Source organism: Pseudorca crassidens, chromosome 20 (genome assembly GCF_039906515.1).
Source record: "Pseudorca crassidens isolate mPseCra1 chromosome 20, mPseCra1.hap1, whole genome shotgun sequence".
In the NCBI taxonomy this organism is placed as follows: Eukaryota; Metazoa; Chordata; class Mammalia; order Artiodactyla; family Delphinidae; genus Pseudorca; species Pseudorca crassidens.
The window spans coordinates 18,985,581-19,004,839 of record NC_090315.1 but is presented as its reverse complement, the minus strand read 5'-3'; the positions used below and the strand labels follow the sequence as shown (position 1 = coordinate 19,004,839).

The following is a 19,259-nucleotide window of genomic DNA, read 5'->3' as shown; positions in this document are numbered from 1 at the left end:
ACAGAGACAGAGAGACAGAGACAGAGAAGACAGGGGTGCAGGCAACAAAATGTGCAATGTTTTGTTTGGGTCATGCTTGTAGTTATATAGAGATAGCTCAAGTAAATACTTAAGGAAAATGAAGCAGTAATACTTAAGTAAAATGAGTTGACTTAAATACAACCATTAAGTCCATAATAAAGGCTCACTGTCCAGCATGGTAGAGGAGGGGTCCTCTGAGCCCTGGCGAGTGAGCAGGACTGCACTAGGCTCCCCATGTGTCCCCCAGGAGTCCTAGGAGCTCTAACAGGGACGTGTGGCTTCCCTAGGAGCCACCCGGAGTCCCTCAGTGGGCTGATTTCATCTCCCCCGTGTGCTGGAAGTGAGCTTGGCCTCCACTCTCTTGACCTTGACCACGAAGGAGACACTTCGGGATGTGAGGGCTTGTCTCCATGGCTTTTCTAGTCTACCCTTCCTGCCTTGGGTTTCCCAGATCTGCACACGTGCCTCTGGACTCAGGCTCTCAACCTGTCACCTTTATTTCTCTGGCAGCAGCACAGTTAAAGAACAAACAGTATCTGTTAACCCACCTCGGGGTTCTGATGTACTTTGCTCCATTAACAATTTAGTGAGGTGGACTGAATTGGATTGATTCTCCCCCAAATCAATATACAGATGATTATTGTTTCAGGGCACTTCTGAGTGGTTCAGCAAGGCTGAGGGGAGCTTTCTGATTGAAAATTGGAACCACACTCCTTGTTCAAAATTACAGTGGAGAGGGTTATGTAAAGTAAGGGGGTGACCTGGCACTAACCTTTTTATTGCAGTAGAATCTTTTTTTTCTTTTTGGAATGGTGCTTTTATGACATACTTCATACCTACTATCACTGTTCCAGGCCTATAATTTGAAAATTACTGCTCAGTACTGAAGGTGAAATGATTTTACTGCTATTATTCTATTATTCTCTTAAAGTTGGAAGAACCAGCAATGGCTTGGAGAGTGTCTATGGCTAGATGCACTTCGCCGTGCTGAGCCCATCACCAGATGTGCGTGCAGATGTGGCCCGTCACTGGGCTGTGGCTGGGATGCCTGGGCATTGCACAGGGTGGAGGAGGTGCTCAGCTCTGAGGCCTGCTCTTCCCCCATCACCCCTGGCAGACCAAGGTTCTGGGAGGTTCCAGTATTGAGCCACACTAAATCCAAAACAGCAACTCAGGCTGGCCCACTCACCCCACAGAGCCCAGTGGAAATGGTGTCACAACCCCGAACTTTGCCCGTTTAGTTTTAGTATTTTTTAATTGTGGTAAAATACACATTCCACACAATTTACCATTTTAACCATTTTTAAGTGTGTAGTTCAGTGACATTAAGTACATTCACATTGTGTGTAACCGTCACCACCATCCTTCTCCAGAGCTCTTTCATTTTCCCAACTGAAACTCCGTACCTGTTAATCAATGACTCCCCATTCATTCCCCCCTCCAGCCCCCAGCAACCACCTTCCTACTTTCTGTCTCTATAAATTTCATGACTCTAGGTCCCTTATACAAGTGGAATCACACAGTATTTGTCCTTTTGTGACTGGCTTGTTTCACTTAGCATAATGTTCTTAAGGTTCATCCATGTTGAAGCCTGTATCAGAACATCCTTCCTGTTTAAGGCTGAATAATATTCCATTATATCTATATCTGTATCTATCTATCTCTATCACATTTTGTTTATCCATTCATTTATTAATGGGCACTTATGTTGTTTCTACCTATTGGTTACTGTGAATAATGCTGCCATGAACACGAGTGTACAAACACCTCCTGGAGTTCCTGCTTTCAATTCTTTTGGGTATATACCCAGAAGTGGACTAGCTAGATCATATGGTAGCTCTATATTTAACCTTTTGAGAAACTGCTGAACTGTTTCCCACAGCAGCTGCACCATTTTACATTCCCATCAGCAACGCACTAGGGTTCTAACTTCTCCACATTCTCGCCAACACTTGTTATTTTCTTTCTTTCTTTTTGTAATAGCTCTCTTAATAGATGTAAAGTGGTATCTCATTGTGGTTTTGATATTTCTAGTATTTTTAATGCAAATAAACCTTAACTCCCTTTCTCTAAAGCTATTCTTTTCTTGCTTCCTCTCCTGTCCTTCCATCATCTTATTTCAAAGTTGTACAACATTAACTGCCGTTCAGAAATCCCAGTTGCAGGCTTTCATGTTAGTTTCTACCTAAATGGCTCACATTTTAAAACATCATTTGAGAAACACAGATTTTAATGTATATGAGAGCAAAATAGCCATAGAGCAAAATAGCCCCTGTCCTGTGAGGCTGCTCTGCTGGGTCCCAGAGGGATCTTATAAAGTGTCCGAGGATGGTTTCTGCCCAAGGAGAGACTTATCTTTTAAACCTTTAAGAAATGTATTTATTTATTTTTGGTTGCACTGGGTCTTCGTTGCTGTGCGCAGGCTTTCTCTAGTTGTGGCAAGTGGGCGCTACTCTTCGTTGTGGTGCGCCGGCTTCTCATTTTGGCGGCTTCTCTTGTTGCGGAGCACGGGCTCTAGGCACACGGGCTTCAGGAGTTGTGGCACGTGCACTCAGTAGTTGTGGCTTGCGGGCTCCAGAGCGCAGGCTCAGTAGTTGTGGCGCATGGACTCTGGAGCGCGGGCTCAGTAGTTGTGGTGCACGGGCTTACTTGTTCCGCAGCGTGTGGGATCCTCCCGGACCAGGGAGTGAACCCATGTCCCCTGCATTGGCAGGAGGATTCTTAACCACTGCGCCGCCAGGGAAGGGAGAGACTTATCTTAAATGAATACAGAACAATCCCTCCACCACTGGCTCGAGTGAGTGGCTGGCCTCAGGTGCTTGGAGTGCGTCTCTCCAAGGGGGCCCTGGACACGTGGGGTCAGTCAGAACGTCCACACACTGGAGGGGCTGCTCACAAGGCTTAGAACATCTCTCCAAATGCTCTCTGGCTCTGCTTCTTGACTGTTCTCCTGGTCAAGAAAGAAGAGTAGAAATTAGCTCTGGGAAGGGTGGAAACGTTCTGAGGCCAGAACGAGTTGGGTGGAGAGGGGCCTTGGAGAGGTGGTAGGCAGGGCTAGTCCCACAGGATCACAAAGCTCAGGTTAAAAACTTTGAAGTCCGTCCTGGAGCATTTTCTGCAAGGAGCATGGTCCACTTTGCATGTTAAAAATGTAAGCTGGGCTTCCCTGGTGGCGCAGTGGTTGAGAGTCCGCCTGCCGATGCAGGGGACACGGGTTCGTGCCCCGGTCCGGGAAGATCCCACATGCCGCGGAGCGGCTGGGCCCATGAGCCATGGCCGCTGAGCCTGTGCGTCCGGAGCCTGTGCTCCGCAGCGGGAGAGGCCACAGCAGTGAGAGGCCCGCGTACCACACACACACAAAAAAAGTTAGCTGTTGATTGGGAGGCAGGGGACCACGTAGGAGGCCCAAGAGAGAGGAGATGGTGGCTGGGACCAGGGAGGTGGCCTGGTGGTAGAGAGAAGTGGGTAGATTCGAGATACATTGTGGGGACGAGCTATCAGGACTTAGTGATGGACTGGCCTCGGGGGATTAGAGTAGAAATTATTGACTCGGTAAATGATGCAGCCAGAACTGAACTGGGCACAATAGGGAAGGTGCAGATGGCAGAGTGGGAGGTGTCTGGACAATGAAGAGTTTGCCCGCCTGGAAGTCACTTGCAGTAAACCTGGACCAGGTGGTCATAAGCCCTTGTTCCAGCTTGGCTTGCCAAAGCCATATTTGGCCTTTGATCCTCAAAGAAATTAACTATTTGAGATCAAGAAAGACAATTACCAGGAATTCCATGGTGGTCTAGTGGTTAGGATTTGGCGCTTTCATTGCTGTGGCCCAGGTTCAATCCCTGGTCAGGGAACTGACATCCTGCAAACCGTGCAGCATGGCCAAAATAGAAAAAAAAGAAAAGAAAGATAATTACCATCCAACTTGGCATCCTCTACATCGTGTCCAGCAACCAGCTGGGTAAGAGCCGGCTTGAGTTTGTGCCTGCATTTTGGTGAGTGGGTTCTTCCAGACGGGGATTTATGTGGGACACCTCCATGCCCCTTCCTTCTCCTCTCTGCTTGCCCTCTTCTCCTCACTCCTGGAGCAGATTGCTGAGGGCCTCAGTGGCCCACAGTCTGAATCTCATGAGACATGTGTGAGGGACAGCAGCTTTGCTTCCTCCTAACTGGGAAGGCCAGCTTCCTGCCAGGAGGACCTTGATTCCCTGTCTGGATCCCTCTGCCCCACTGCTCCCTTGTCTGCCCCCACCAGTCTGCATGGTCTCAGGGTCTGTTACTTGCATCACCCTCTCTCCAGTACTAAATTCTCCAGTAGCTGGAAGATTTTGGGTTGTGAGGGACACAAAGCTCCTGGATACAAGCAAGCCAAGGTAGAATGTTTGTTAAGAAGTTGAGGGGGACCCAGTGACTGCAGCCAGGGTGTCGGGTCCTACCGCAGAGATTAGGCTTCCAGGAACTGCTCCAGAAGTAGTGAGAAGTGTTGGGGGAGAGGACTGAGCCAGGGTTACACTGGGGACCTCTAGAGAGGCCCCTGCCTGGGGCGGCAGCCTCTAGAGGGCGCTAGACCACTGTGAGACAAAACCGGAAAGGGGTATCAGATAGCTAAGGTCTCAATATGGGCAGGGGGACTAAGTTTGTGCCAAAAAAACCCCAGTAATCAAGATAAATCATATTTTAAAACATCTAAATGCAAAAAAAATTCATGCTGAACAAATTTGCAAAAGTTTAAATAAAGTTAGGTTGTTGTTGTTTTATGATCCTGCTCTACTGTGCAGTGGGAAGAGTTGTTTCCAACCGGCCTGAGGTTCCTGAGCTGCCATACCCCTGCTGTGTGGGATTATAAGGGTTGACAGCAGGGTGTGAGCAGATTGGGCAACTTGGAGTTTTATGTATAGCCATGTTTTCCCACTTGGTTCAAGATATTTGATATCTGATAGTTTGGTAAGTGTATATAGGGGATCACATTTTTCTTTTTGCTGCAGGCTCCACTAGGACTCCCAGGGCATTGGCCTCAACCCTGGATTCCTTATAGAGCTTGCAAAACATACACTGAAGTAGGAAGCATCTTCAAATGGAAACAAAACTGCAGACCTTCACCGTCAGTGTCCCAACGTCTGCTGAACATTTTTGCTGAGCATAAACGCCCATTGCAAGGCAGTCAGCAGCCTGAGGAAATTCTGAAACCAAATTACAGCAGGCTAATGCCCTTTACCATAAATGAGTCATTTATCCCATTATTTGATTTTTAAACCCTTTAATACATCTCCCAAGAAGAAGTCTGCTTTGGAAAAAGCACCAGAAGAATTGGAAGAGAGAGAACAAGGAAAGAGAAAAAACCTAAAAGTAGTTTTTTTTCCCCCAAATTAAAAAAAAATTAAAATCCAGTTGGCCTGCACAGTGAAAATGAGTTAGTTGAGTTACTCTGTCTACAGTGTTCACTAATATAACATCAGTGTCTCTCTACCTTCTTTCCTAAACAGAGGAAATCAAGGGGGAGAGGGGTCCTGAGCCTCCATCAGGGCAGGTGGGACAGGCTATGGCAAGCCTCCCACGCCAGGGAGGGAACCTTTGGGGACCTCTGGTTTCACATCAGTCTCGGAAGGAGGGTTGGTCCTGCTTAATCCTATATGGCCTCCTCAAACCGTTTCCCCGGTTTCTGCTTCTACTGGGCCCAGAACTCTCCCAGACGGGGCCCCAAGCCTGGAAAACAGGCCTCCTCTCCATTTCCCAGCCCTTGTCGGGATGACTGGGTGGGCTCAGGGCCTCTTAGAGTGGTCACCAATGTCCCTCACAGGCCTCGCTCTGCGCAGAGCGATTCATCTCAGGCATGTGGCAGGGCTACTTGGGTTGTAGCAAATGAGGGGGGCAGGTCGGAGTGGCAAGAACCTCACGCGGAAGACAGGCCTTAGTCCTGCGCCACCACGCGCCGTCCTTCCCTCAGCCCCTAATCAGCCCCGCTAGCCCCTTTCTCTGCCACCCTCTACCCATTATCCCTTCCCTCCCCTCCCATCACAGCCGGCTCCGGGAGGGATCGCATCTTGGGCGGCGAGGAGGGCGGCTTGGAGAGCCAGGCTCGGGGGCCGGAGGGCACGCACTGGCCGGGGGCCGCCTGCGCGGAGCTGTCCAGCACCCGAGGCGGGGCGCGCAACCCCCGGCCCGCCCCAGCAGCCAGCAACCGTCCTGCCAGCGCCACTGCGGCTCGGCGGGCGCGTCACGTGGCTGGCGCGGCGCGGCCTCCGGGCTCAGGCGGGCGAGGGGCCGGGCGGCAGGACCCACAGACCCGCTGACGCTCCACCGGCGGCACCGGCCGGGCGGGCTGGGAGCAGCGCGGGGCGGCCAGGGGGCGCCAGGGCCGGGCGGGCTGCGCGGCGCGGGGCATGGGCACGCCGGGGGCCCCCGGGCACAGGCCGGCCGCGGCGCGGCTCCCGGGGCGCAGGGGCAGCGGCGGGCAGGGGTCCTCCCTGGCGGCCGCCGCTGAGCCCCCGCGGGGCCCGTGACGCCGCGGCCGATGTGGCCCCGCACGCGCTGCGGGCCTGCACCGCCACCTCACAAAGTCGCCGCCGGAGCCGCCGCCCGCACCCGGGCCGCAGCCGCCGCGGGAGCCCGAGCCCGAGCCCGAGCCGGAGCCGCAGGCGCGGGGCAGGAGGCGGCGTCCACGGGCGGCCGCCCGGCCCCGGCATGGAGAAGCGGGCAGCCGCGGGGCCGGATGCGGCGCCGGGCGCCCGGGCGCAGCTCGCCGTCGTCTGCCTGGGTGAGTGGGCCGCGCGGGCATGCCAGGGTTTGTCCCCTGCCTCTGTAGCTCCACACCTCTCCCTGGTCGCACCCGCGGCGCCCCTCTTCCCCGGTCGCGGCTGGAGTTCCCGGAGCGGGCACTGCGAGAGCTCCCGCCGGAGGCCGCGGAGACTGCGGCTCCCGGGACCCCGGCCTGCTGGGGTCGTAGGCCTGGGAGGGCGCCTCCGGCCGCGGAGCCCCGTCTCCCGCCCGGCTCGGAAGAGCGTCCGGGAGCCCGGGTGAACGGTGCGCAGGGCGGCCCGCTGTGCAGGCGCCTGGGGTTGGCAGGCAGTGGCTTTCTGCCTGGGCTGCCCGTGCTTAGCCTGGTGGCGACGGGGGGTCGGGGGCCTCCGGAGCTGCGGACAAAGGCGAAGCCAGCCGGGCCGGGGCCGGTGGCCCCCTCAACGAGGAACTATTTCCTGCCCAGAGTGGGTTGGGGGCGGGAGCTAGCCGGAGCCGGGATCAGGATGCCGGGCAGGAGGCAGCTGCTAGAATGACTCCTGTTTTCCCTTTGTGGCTTCACAGACCCAGCGGGGCAGGCCTCATCAGCCCAGGTGGTGTGTCTGGGGAGGGTCGAGGGACCCATCCAGGCCTGCCACCCCTCCAGCCCTACCAGAGTTTTTCTGTCCACCTTTCCAGGGCCTTGTGTGGGGGAGAGGGGAAGGAAGGAGTTAAATCCTCAAGCCACATGGCTCCTTTATTTACCATGATGAAGGAGGGAGGCCATTATCTAAGTCCCGGGTCATTAGGGGACACCCTATGGTGTCATTAGTGAAGGCTCTGTAACCCCAATAGGTTGGCTGAAGCCAGTGAAATGACAGTAAAAAAGAAGCCTGTTCATTTTAGGTTGCACCCTCCTCCACCCCCAAGAACCCAGGAGCTGGGGGAAGGCCCCTGCCTTAGCTGTGTGAGCGGGTCTCAGTAAAGGCCACGGCCCCCAGAGTGCCCACTCTCCAATCTGTCAGTGGTCACGTGCTGCTGGGTGCTGGGCTTCCCCGGGGAGCAAGGCAAGGGGCAGACCCTCCGGCCTTCCCAAGGCCCTCCCTGCCCAGATGGGGCATAGCCCAGCAGAGCCTGGGTGTCCTGCTAGGCGGCAGCTGGCCCTGCTTCCTCACCAGATGGGGGCTGACCCCTGCAGAGATGCTCTCTGCTTCCCTTGGCATCCTTGATGTTGGGGAAGGAGGCACCCTGAACCCCTGGAAGTTGAGTTTGCCCATATCTTCCGTTCCCATCACCCCTGCGGGAAAGCAGTAGATGAAAGCAAAGGGCAAATCCCATGGTGGTGGGTACTTGAAGGGGTAGGTGGCAGGCAAATTCTTTGCCTCTCTTCTCAAGGTCAGCATGGCACAGTGAGGAGGACCTTGAACCCTGTTAGCTGTGAGTGCCTGTAAAATGGGTGTACTCAGAACTGTTTCCCTCCCTCCCTGGCTGGAGAGGCCGCTCAGAGGGAGGAAGCCCTACTGGGTGGTAGGAGAGCCCTTGACAAGCCCAGGTTGAGCAAGGGCCTCTCTCTGAAGGATGGTCCAGGCCCATGGTTCCCAAGCCTGAGAGGAAACAGAAACACACCCCCTCCCAAGTAACTTAGAATTCCCAAGTGTGGCGAGTGGCAGGAGCTGTCTGGTGCAGTCAGGCTTGCACCCTGCTCTCTTCTGCTGTGGGTGTTCAGGTGGGTGCTGAGATCCCCGAGGTTCTCGCTTCTGCCCATCCCAGCAGGACTGGGGTGGGAGCACAAGTCTCTGTGGCAGCACTCTGGGCCTTAGCCTGCGAGATGAAGAGAACCAGCCTGGAGTTTGGGCTGTGTTGACCTGTGCCCCAGGTGCTTGAGACCCAAGAGCCACCCCCCTCCCCCAATCCACTGAACTCTCTCTGTGTCTCCCGCAGTGAACATTGTTCTCACCGGGCGGCTCAGCAGCGCCGTTCCTGCCTTAGGTGAGTAAGATGCTTCTCCCCTTCCTCCCTTCCTCCCTGCCCTCCTGGCTTAGTGACCTCTGAGTACCAGCCTTCAGGATCCTGGCTCCACCCCTGAGGTCACCTGGCCTTTTTCTACCTCAATCCCTGGGAATCTTTTCTGCATCACAAAGGAGCTGTTTGGCATTGGGCAAACTTACACCTCTCTGAGTCTCAGTTTCCTGTTCTGTAAAATGGGTGCAATAACAGGCCCTACCCCAAAGCCTGCTTATTAGGGTTAAATGGGCAAATGAGGTAAGGTGCTCAGCACAGCATTGGCACATGGTGGCCTAATACCGCTAGGAAACTGTCACCGCCCACACAATTGACGGATTGTGCTTCCTGTAGGGTTCCCAGAGGGCCATGGGGCGCCATGAGATGCCTGCCTGCTTTAAAATTATACCTGGGATTTAGCTGATAAAGATATGGCTGAGTGACAACACCGAGAGACCAAAGCCATTGATGGAGGGATTTAGTGCTTATGTGTCTTGTGAGGAGGGCACATGCCATGCCACATAGGGTCACAGGGGAAATACCAGGTTTGGTCAAGGCAGACATAGGAGTGAGGGGAAGGCCCAGGCCAGAGGCTTGATTGGCGTTTCAGTGGGAAAGGCAGGGCAGGGCAGGGGAAGCAGCTTAGGACTGGCTAATTTGAATAATTCCCGAGGGCTCTGGGCTATGGGGGTGGTCTCTCGGTGCCTGGTACCTGACCCTGGGATGAAATATTGGCTTGGTGTGTGAGTTAGATAAGAAGGCAGTGAGGAGACTCAGCCTCGGATCAGCCAGTCTGCCCAGGGAAGACCAGTTTCAGGCAAACTGGTTTGCAGGAGAGAGGTAAACACTTTGGCTGAGAGTTTGGCCCTGTGGTTAGTGGATGCCAGATAGACATATGGAGTCTAAGAAAACACAGTTAGAAGTCCGCGGCTGCCTCCTGCCTGTCCGCGTGGGTCCGTCCATCCACTGGCCGTCTTTGTGCTTGGGCCTTGTGCTGAGCACAGCAAAGGCTGCCAGGAGCGGCAGGGAGGCTGAGGCCATCAGGAGCATTTGTCCTTTGCTGAGGGGGCTGCCAGGGGTTGGTGAATGCATAGGCCCAGGCCCCTGTGGCCCTTGGTGCCCCTGTGAGACATCTGAAGGGCCTTGGGAGCTGGAGTCTGGGGCGCCGCGGACTCATTCGCTGTGTGCTGAGCTGCATCGTGGGGCGGGAGGTACCCGGGATTTCTAGTTCTGCTCAGGGCCCGGCTTGCAGCAGAAACCCACGGAGGCCGGCTCAGGGAGAGGGCTGTCTGCTGGCTGCGGCCCCTGGGAGGGGGAGGCTCAGGGTCCACAGAAGCCGCTCTCACGGGCCCATCTCTGAGATGCACCCTCGGCCCCCTTCTCCCTGCCCACCAGCTCCTGCTTCCGGCAGCCTGGTCTCCTCTGCTGACTCTGCTGGCCCAGGGCCCTGCCTCGCTCAGCACTGAGCCAGCCTCGGCCCTGCCTGGCGTCCTGGCCCCCACAGCTGACCACCCAGTCTCTCCACCCCAACTTCCAGGAGAAGACTGACTGGCCTCACCTGGGTCAGGTGTCTGTGGCTATGGTAGAGAGTGGGCATGGGGAAAGGGCACGTGAGGGCGTCAGGTCTTACAAATGTGAACCCAGGCCGGCCCTCCTGCTGGTGTAGCGGGTGGGCATGTGGCTAGACGTTTAGAAAAGAAATGCTCCAGGGACAAGGTCTACTCCTAGAGCCGGGAAAGACAGCCATCCGGGTCCACCCTCATGTGTGGCCGCCAGCAAGGTCCAGGTTGCCTGTGCATGGCGCCCCTCGGTGTCCTGTGCGGCCCCAGGTAGTGATCTGGGGCTGGGACTGTCCTGGAGCCCATCGCTGACCCTCTAGCATTGCTGAGGGAAGTGGAGACCAGTTTGTGCTGCCAGAGGTGCCTCCCTCCACCCAAAGCTTCATGCCGCTGCAGTTTTCAGGGTTTCCCTGCGATTCCTCCTGTGAGGAGGCCAGATCATCACTGTCTGGCCTGCCCCTTCCCAGCCCTTGCTGGGCTCAGACCCCCCGCAGGGCCCAGCTGGGCTGCCCGGGGACCTCTCAGACCCCGTCCTGCCCCAGGTTGTCAGGCACTAACTGGGTCGGGCCACCCACCTCCCGCACCCCAGACTCTGGGCTCCGCCTTGTGGCCACTGTGACCCGGTGGGGTGGTGAGCCTGGGCAGGGTCTTCAGGCTATTCTCCCCTCACCTGGCAGCTGCGCCCAAGTGCTTTGGTGGGGCTCCCAGCTCCCTGTCATTGGTTACACCAGCAGGGTGTCCGGAGTAACGACGTCCTCTGGAAACCAGATCTGTGCGCTGCGCGTCCTCAGGCCTTGCTTGTACCCTCTCAGGAGTATTTGACGTCCCTGTGGACCAGGAAAGAAGGACACTGGTCTAAAAGTGCTCAGTCATCCCTTGCCCCCTTGAGCAGGCCACCTTGACCCGAGGGCCGAGCAGTCTTCTGCCCGAGTGAACACAGGTCACCTCCAGTTAAGCTCAGACAGACCTCTCTGACTCCCCCTAACACCCCCCAAGACCCTCCACCCTGCGTCGGTACCTCCCAGCTCCCTTTGCTGCCCGCCCATCATCACACACCCCATCACTACCCTCACCTCCCATGGGCATCCCCCCTCCTCAACCCAGCGCGTGCATGTCTGCCTAGAGACTGCCGCTTCCCCAGATCTCCCAGCCACCCTGAGACAAGCAGCACCCACTGACTCCATTTCACTGATGGACAAGCTGGGGCCTAGGGTGCAGCGGTGCATCTGGCAGTGTGGACCCCGGACTGGATTCACGAGGCTCTACCCTGCCTGTGCTGGGGTCCTGGGGTGGTGGTGGAATGTGGGTGAGCCCTGCTGTCACAGAAACTAGAAAGCCTGGGGCCGGTGGTCTGAGCGGATGATGCCCTCCAGGCCCATGGCCAGGCAGCGTCCAGTCTGGGGCCCTGCACGGACTCTGGCCTCCCTCCTGCACCATGGTCACTTTGCATGGGCCAGGCCGACGGCTGCAGAAATCATGGTCTCTGTGGCCCCCTTTGGAGAAGAATAAAGTGACTGAGTGACACGGCTGCCCCCGACGTGGGAATTTCTGGGGCAGCCAGGGCGCACTCAGGGGTGAGGCTGTTTGGGGAATGTGTTGTCAGGGGCTTTGCTGAGGGGCAGAGCTGGGCTGGCAGCTGTCCAGTCATCTGCTCCTGACTAGGCTGGTGGTTGGAGAGACAGGCTTCCCTACTCATGAAAGAAGGGCCAGACACAGGTCCTTGCGGGCCTGGCTTTCCCTGGCCAGTGTGGGAAACCCGGCCTCCGTGAGTGCTGCATCTCATAGGGGAAGCGTCTGGGCCAGGGTAGGTATTGCTTTGCCTCAGGCCTTGTCCTGGGGGCGGAGGGGACAGGGAGTGACTCCCACACTGGCTGGTGAAGCCTCCAACTCCAGGTGTAACCTCTGCTTTAGAGACTCCGTGTGGGGGGAAGATGTGCTCCCAGCCCTGCCTGGGAACCTCCCGCCCAGCACCCTATAGGAGGAGAAGCCTCTTCTGGGTTTCATAACCTCACGCCTCCCAGGGTGTCCCCAGCTCAGCACCCAGCGTCTCTGTGAGGCCCAGAAAGCCGGCGGCCTCACCCGTCAGAGGGAACATGTTGCTCCGGCCCCCGGCCGCCCCTCCGTTTGTTTAGTCCTTACCCTCCTGGGCTGTGAGAAATCTGAGGCTCGGGGAGGCTGGCCTCCCAGGCCACACTGAGTGCCCAGCGGAGAACCCTGGCTGGTACCTCGCCGACCCACGACTGTCGCTCTGATGGTGACCTGAGCGTGGCCAGCCTCGCTTTAGGGTCAGGGTTGGCGTTTCTCTTCTAGTCCCCTGACGCTCCTGTGAGCCATGGCCGGGGGCTAACTCCCTGCTAGTCACAGTTTTGGATCACCCGGACCTCCGCGCGTACCCTCCTAAGACTGTGGGAGGTGTCTGGAGGGCTTTCACTCTCCCTCCTTTACCTGAGCCCTTTGGGGTTTCAGAGTCTTGTTGAGAGCTAGCAGAGAGACCCTACTTCCAGGGCAACGGTGGAAGGGGCCAGGCAGTGGGAGAGCGGAGGTGGTATTGCTGGGCTCGGGAAAAGCGTCATCATTTGTCTCCCCCAGCCTCAGTTTCTCCATCTGTATAATGGGCCCCACCTGTGCTGCCGGCTGTCGGGAAGATCAGATGAAGAAGTATGACTGAGGGGCTGTGAGGGGTGGGGGCAGCCAAGCGCAGGGCCTTCCTGGTCCTGGGAAGGCCGGGCACACCGGGGCAGGGTTTGCCACCTTTAGGCTGGGTGGGCTCAGCTGGGAAGCAGAGGGCATGTGTAATGATGTGGGTAAAGTGAGGCCGGTGAGGCTGGGCACAGAGGCACTCGTCACCCGTGCTGGCTGGCGTGATGCCCTGAGCTCGTCCCTGACACAGTGTACGGTAGACACTTCATCAGTGCGTTGGCTCAAGGCTGGCAGTGAGAGGCCGAGCCCGTTAGAGGACCAGGGTGGGCCCTGACTTACCTGCTGTGTGGCCATGGGCAGCTCACTTACCCTCTCTGAGCCTCGGTTTCCTCATCTGGTTACAACATCCACCCCTGGTGGCTTCCCACTTATGCTCAGGATAGAACCCAGATGCCACACAAGGTACCATCAGACCCAGCCTGCACTTCCAGCCACCTTGGGACATCGGGTCCTCCTTTCAGGCCTGTTTTATAATCTTCACTTTACCCAGGGTATCTGCAGAGCCTGCTCCTTCCCCAGCCTGTGAGCTCCACAGAGCCAGGCTTTTGCCTGTCTTACGAGCATGCCCACCGCTTGTGCTTGCCATATAGTAGGTCTTCAGTGAATATGTGTCGGGTGAGCACAGCCCCTTCCCTCCCGGGCTGAGGCCTGTATTTAGTCAGCCCCGGGGCGGGAGGAGGGGAACAGGCAGGGAACCATAGTGGGTCTGCCTCTGCCTAGGGCTGCAAGATTCTCCACTGAGGCACCAACGGGAGTTGGTGGGCTCGCTCCCAGCCCTGCTGGGGATGAGGGATGAGACCTAGGCTCTGGGGCACAAGGTGGGCCCTCCTTGGCCCACGCCATACACACCACTTCCATGAAGTCTCGAGTTGTGGCCTTCCTCTTGGCCGTGATCACCTTGGCTGGACTTGAGCCCACCCCGGGGAAGGCCTGTGCTCAAGCCATGGGGGGCTCAAGTGTCCCCCTCCCTCACTACCCCCTCCCACCCAAAGGTGAGGCTAGCACCTCTCAGCCTCCTCTCCTGACAGCCGCCTGCAGCGGGAAACTGGAGCAGCACACGGAACGACGCGGTGTCATCTACAGCCCAGCCTGGCCCCTCAACTACCCACCGGGCACCAACTGCAGCTGGTACATCCAGGGTGACCGTGGGGACATGATCACCATCAGGTATGGGGGCCCCGGGGGTGTCAGAGGGAACCGATGTGGGCCTACACACACTGAATGTGAGTGTGATGGTGTGCATGTGAGGGCATGCGGCAAGCCAGTGACCAGATGTGCGTGCACACGTGTGAGCACTCACGTGTGCTTGTTTATGTGCGTGAGCCCCCTCTGAGCAGGTATAAAGGACAGGTGTGTGTGCATGTGTGCGCACGTGTGTGGGTAGGTGTGGTGGGCACAAGGGAGCAGATGTGGATGTGTGCAAGTACGTGTGTGAGTCTACACGTGCACATGTATGAGTCGTGTGCATGTGTGTGCACGTGAGCACGTGAGTGTGGGCCTCTGTTGCTGGCCGCCCAGACCTGGGCCTCGTCCTGCCCTGAGCCTCTCTCACGGGCTTGCGGGGCTGTCCGTCACCTCAGGCCTGCCAGGGAGGGGAGCCCTGGGACTGGTGGGCATGGCCCAGCTGTCTGTGAGGTGGCAGGGGTGTCCTGTCCGTCCTGCAGGGGTGGCTTGAGGCCAGGCTGGCACTGAGCCCAGAGCACATTTTCCCCAGGGGCCTTGGGGTGGTCTCGGCAGGAACGGGGACCAGGCAGGAGCCCAGGCGCTTGAGCTGCGGGGACATGCAGAGGGAAACGGGGTGAGGTGATCAGATGGTGGAACTGAGGCTGGACCCCTGGACTGGGGAGATCATGGGGAGTCACTCTCCTAAATGCAAAGCCCGGAAGCCCCCAGTCGCTCCACGGCACCGGGACGTGATGGGCACCGTCAGGGTCTGTGCCCGTTTCCCTGTGGCCTCTGGGAGTCGCTTCAAAGACTCGACCCTTCCTGGCCCCCTCTAGAGAACTCCATGGCGCTGTTTATCCCACAGCCTGGGCCAGGGGTCCAGGGCCAGTGTCTCTCCCCAGGTGCTGAGCTGTGCCCCAGCCCCAGCCTAGGCCAGCCCGGTGCGCACGGGTCCCCTCGGTGCACAAGCCTGGGATTGTGCAGGGTCTGTCCCAGCAGAGCCAGCATGGTGCGGATCTGAACCCTTGGCCTTGTCCTTCGGGGGAGAGTGTAAGTGGAGGGAATTGCCTACGATGGGGCTCCTGCCTCCCCCTCCACTTTGGCCTTGGGTTGGGGTGCTGTGTGTGTGTGTGTGTGTGTGTGTGTGTGTGTGCGCTGACCGAGGGTGGAGAGGCTGCACTGGGGCTGACGTGACCCAGGCTGTCCACACTGTCCTGATTCTTCACGGAGCCACCTTCAGACCCCTGGAGGGCCCACTGAGCAGCCGGGAGTGGAGGAGAGGAGGGACAGTGGGGCTGGCCGTCCTTGCCGTGAGCTCAGGCATGACCGTTCCCTGCTGGCCCCTGGTCACCCACCCATGTCGGCGGCCCTCTTTGCCCCCCGCAGCTTCCGCAACTTTGACGTGGAGGAGTCCCACCAGTGCTCCCTGGACTGGCTCATGCTGGGCCCAGCGGCTCCGCCCCGCCAGGAGGCCTTCCGGCTCTGCGGCTCCGCCATCCCACCCGCCTTCATCTCTGCCCGGGACCACGTTTGGATCTTCTTCCACTCGGACGCCTCCAGTTCCGGCCAGGCCCAGGGCTTCCGTCTCTCGTACATCCGAGGTGATGCCAGTGGTAGGGCGGGCGGGGCGCCTCAGTGTGTGCACGTGGGCTCCTGGGGGGCCCGGGCGGCACCCTCCATCGACCCACTCCCTGCAGGGTCTCCCCCAGCAGGCCTGTCAGCTGGAGCCCAGTGTTGGGACGGAGACTGGTCATGTTGCTGCCTCAGGGTGGCTTGGAGCCCCTCGAGGTCACTGACCCCACTTCATAGACTTGGCCAGAGTGGGGAGCTCAGCCCTTACCCCCAGCTCAGGTCAGGACCTGGGCCTGCCCTGGCATTTGGAGGGTCTCTGCCCCTCAGTTGGCCATGGAGAGTCCAGGGCCCTTCTCCGGGGATCCTGCCTCTCCCTGGACCCTGCAGAGGCCCCGCTGGGATGGGGCACCACACACCGGCTGCTGGCCCCAGGCTGGAGGGCAGCTCTGCTTGCCCCTGACTGTGTCTACTACGCACTTGACCCCACAGGGAAGCTGGGCCAGGCATCCTGCCAGGCTGACGAGTTCCGCTGTGACAACGGCAAGTGCTTGCCGGGCCCGTGGCAGTGCAACACCGTGGATGAGTGCGGCGACGGCTCTGACGAGGGCAATTGCTCGGCGCCTGCCTCCGAGCCGCCGGGCAGCCTGTGCCCCGGGGGCACCTTCCCCTGCAGCGGGGCGCGCTCCACACGCTGCCTGCCTGCCGAGCGGCGCTGCGACGGTACTCAGGACTGCGGCGATGGCTCCGACGAGGCTGGCTGCCCCGACCTGGCCTGCGGCCGGCGCCTGGGCAGCTTCTACGGCTCCTTCGCTTCCCCAGACCTGTTCGGCGCGGCCCGTGGGCCCTCGGACCTTCACTGCACGTGGCTGGTGGACACACAGGACCCACGGCGCGTGCTGCTGCAGCTGGAACTGCGGCTGGGCTATGACGACTACGTGCAGGTATACGAGGGCCTGGGCGAGCGTGGGGACCGCCTGCTGCAGACGCTCTCCTACCGCAGCAACCACCGGCCCGTGAGCCTCGAGGCCGCCCAGGGCCGCCTCACCGTGGCCTACCACGCCCGTGCCCGCAGCGCCGGCCACGGCTTCAATGCCACCTACCAGGTGAAGGGCTATTGCCTTCCGTGGGAGCAGCCGTGCGGGAGCAGCCGCGAGGGCGACGTGGACGACGCGGGCGAGCAGGGCTGCTTCTCGGAGCCGCAGCGCTGCGACGGCTGGTGGCACTGCGCCAGCGGCCGGGACGAGCAGGGCTGCCCCGCCTGCCCCCCCGACCAGTACCCCTGTGAGGGTGGCAGCGGCCTCTGTTACACGCCGGCCGACCGCTGCAACAATCAGAAAAGCTGCCCCGGGGGCGCCGACGAGAAGAACTGCTTCTCCTGCCAGCCGGGCACCTTCCACTGTGGCACCAACCTGTGCATCTTCGAGACGTGGCGCTGTGACGGCCAGGAGGACTGCCAGGACGGCAGCGACGAGCACGGCTGCCTGGCGGCCGTGCCCCGCAAGGTCATCACCGCCGCCCTCATCGGCAGCCTGGTCTGCGGCCTGCTACTCGTCATTGCCCTGGGCTGCGCCTTCAAGCTCTACTCCCTGCGCACGCAGGAGTACAGGTGGGCGGCGGGGCCAGGGCCTCGCTTTCCTCCTGTCTCTGGAGCGAGGCCCTGGGCTCACTGTTCGTACAGCTGTGGGCTTGTGAGCTGGGGCTCATCCACACGGGGCTTCTCGGGTCTGGGCACCTCGGACGTCTGGATGGAAGGACGGGGTCCCACGTCCTGCTGCGGAGCCCCCGTGGGAGGCGGGAAGTGGGGGGTCCCCACAGCCCCGTCATGCTGCCTTTCTGCCCTTGCTTTCAGGGCCTTTGAGACCCAGATGACACGCCTGGAGGCTGAGTTTGTGCGGCGAGAGGCACCCCCGTCCTATGGGCAGCTCATTGCACAGGGCCTCATTCCACCTGTGGAGGACTTTCCCGTCTACAGTGCGTCACAGGTGAGCCAGAGGGTGTGAGACCCCACCGGCCAGACCTCGGAAAACACCCAAGACAGGGAGGCCGAGGGACCAGGTCGGAAAGCGTGCGGCCAGGCTGGTCCAGGGGTCGAGGGAGGCGGGAGATGAGGCCTGGACAGGGTGACATAGAAGGCCATGGCCGGGGAGGGGACAAGTTGGTCTCTGGGTCCTCGGGGGTCGTTCTGACCTCTGCCCCCTCAGCCGCCGCCCCACCCTCCAGGCCTCGGTGCTACAGAACCTTCGCACGGCCATGCGGCGACAGATGCGCCGGCACGCCTCCCGCCGCGGACCCTCCCGCCGCCGCCTTGGCCGCCTCTGGAACCGGCTCTTTCACCGACCGCGGGCACCGCGCGGACAGATCCCGCTGCTGACGGCTGCCCGCACCTCACAGACGGTGCTGGGCGATGGGCTCCTCCAGCCGGCACCGGGGGCTGGCCTAGACCCCCCGGCACCCCTAACAGACACAGGCAGCCCAGGGGCAGCCGGGGAGGGGCCCCCCGGCGCCCCTAGCCACGCACCGGAGGTGGGGCCTTCTGTGCCGCCCACCTCGGGCCTGCGGGACCCAGAGGCCAGGCCAGCGCACAAGGACAGGAAGGCCGGCAGGGACCCTCTGGTGGACAACCCAGTCCCTGTGGACATGCCTCGGGCGTCCTGCTCGGCCCAGGGCCCTCACCCCCCGGCCCCCACTGCCGGCAGCACCCTAGGCCCCCACCCACCAGAGCCACTGGGTGTCTGCAGGAGCCCCCCGCCACCCTGCTCCCCAACGTTGGAGGCCAGTGACGACGAGGCCCTGCTGGTCTGCTGACCCGCCGGACACGCTGATGACCGCCACAGCCCCGCTTTGTAACCAGGGAATACACAGTCGTTTCTACCCTGCCTCCGTGTCCTTCTTTCTTACGGAGAGGCCCACCCAGAAGCGCAGCCAGCTTCCTGCATCAGCGCCCTGGCCCCCCGCTGGGCGTGGTGGGCAGGGGACTGCAGGGGGTTGTACGTGGGGCGAGGGTGGAGTGATGAGCCCGCCCTCTGCAGGGCCCCAGGGTACACAAGATACCTTGGGGCCCATGCCTACCTCCCCTGACTCTCTTCTGGGAATCCTTTTCCAGAGAAGCGGGAGGGCCAGGGCAGGGCTCCCTGGAATGTTTCCTGTGGCTTCTCCCTTTATTCACCCTGTGGGGCACCAGAGCTGTCCCTGGACTGAACAGGGACACGGGTACATCAGACCTAGTCCATGGTGCGCACTCTGGTGGCACTGAACCCTCCTGCATCCTCACAGCAGACCCCGGAGGAGCTGGGCTAGGAGGCTTCTGCCCCCAACCTCATGCTTGTGGGGTCAGCACGGGCCTGGCCAGGTTGATGCCCTTTGCCCTCTGGCTGAGGGGTCAATCTCCCAGGCAGTACTGCGGGGCTGGGTAAGTGGGCACAGGGTAGAGAAAGCCCATGGGGTCTCTTGCAGGTCCTGAGGGCCCCGGAAGATGTTACTTGATGCTTTCTCAGGGAGCAGAGGCTGAGGCACCAGTTGCCAACAGGAAAA

The 19,259-nt window shown here is 59.5% G+C and overlaps 1 protein-coding gene and 1 long non-coding RNA gene across 4 annotated transcripts; one reads left to right on the top strand and one right to left on the bottom strand.

The window, feature by feature from the left end:
* Positions 1 to 1,481: 1,481 nt before the first annotated feature.
* LOC137215715 (uncharacterized) lies at positions 1,482 to 7,328 on the bottom strand. The gene is made up of 3 exons (XR_010939387.1): positions 6,829 to 7,328; positions 3,794 to 3,880; positions 1,482 to 2,971 (listed from the first exon to the last, which is right to left on the bottom strand). It is a non-coding gene; the product is annotated as an uncharacterized lncRNA (long non-coding RNA).
* LRP3 (LDL receptor related protein 3) lies at positions 6,426 to 18,599 on the top strand. Of its 3 annotated transcripts, none has more exons than XM_067721318.1 (7): positions 6,426 to 6,772; positions 8,674 to 8,721; positions 13,985 to 14,159; positions 15,543 to 15,757; positions 16,218 to 17,334; positions 17,578 to 17,710; positions 17,930 to 18,385. In XM_067721318.1, the coding sequence occupies exons 1-7, from the start codon at positions 6,700 to 6,702 to the stop codon at positions 18,236 to 18,238; spliced, it is 2,070 nt and encodes a 689-aa protein (XP_067577419.1). In that variant the 5' UTR covers positions 6,426 to 6,699; the 3' UTR covers positions 18,239 to 18,385. The 3 variants fall into 3 exon arrangements, with proteins under 3 accessions (XP_067577419.1, XP_067577416.1, XP_067577417.1); XM_067721315.1 differs by having other exon boundaries at positions 6,440 to 6,772; positions 17,949 to 18,599; XM_067721316.1 differs by having other exon boundaries at positions 6,442 to 6,772; positions 14,021 to 14,159; positions 17,949 to 18,599.
* The last annotated feature ends 660 nt before the right edge of the window (positions 18,600 to 19,259 follow it).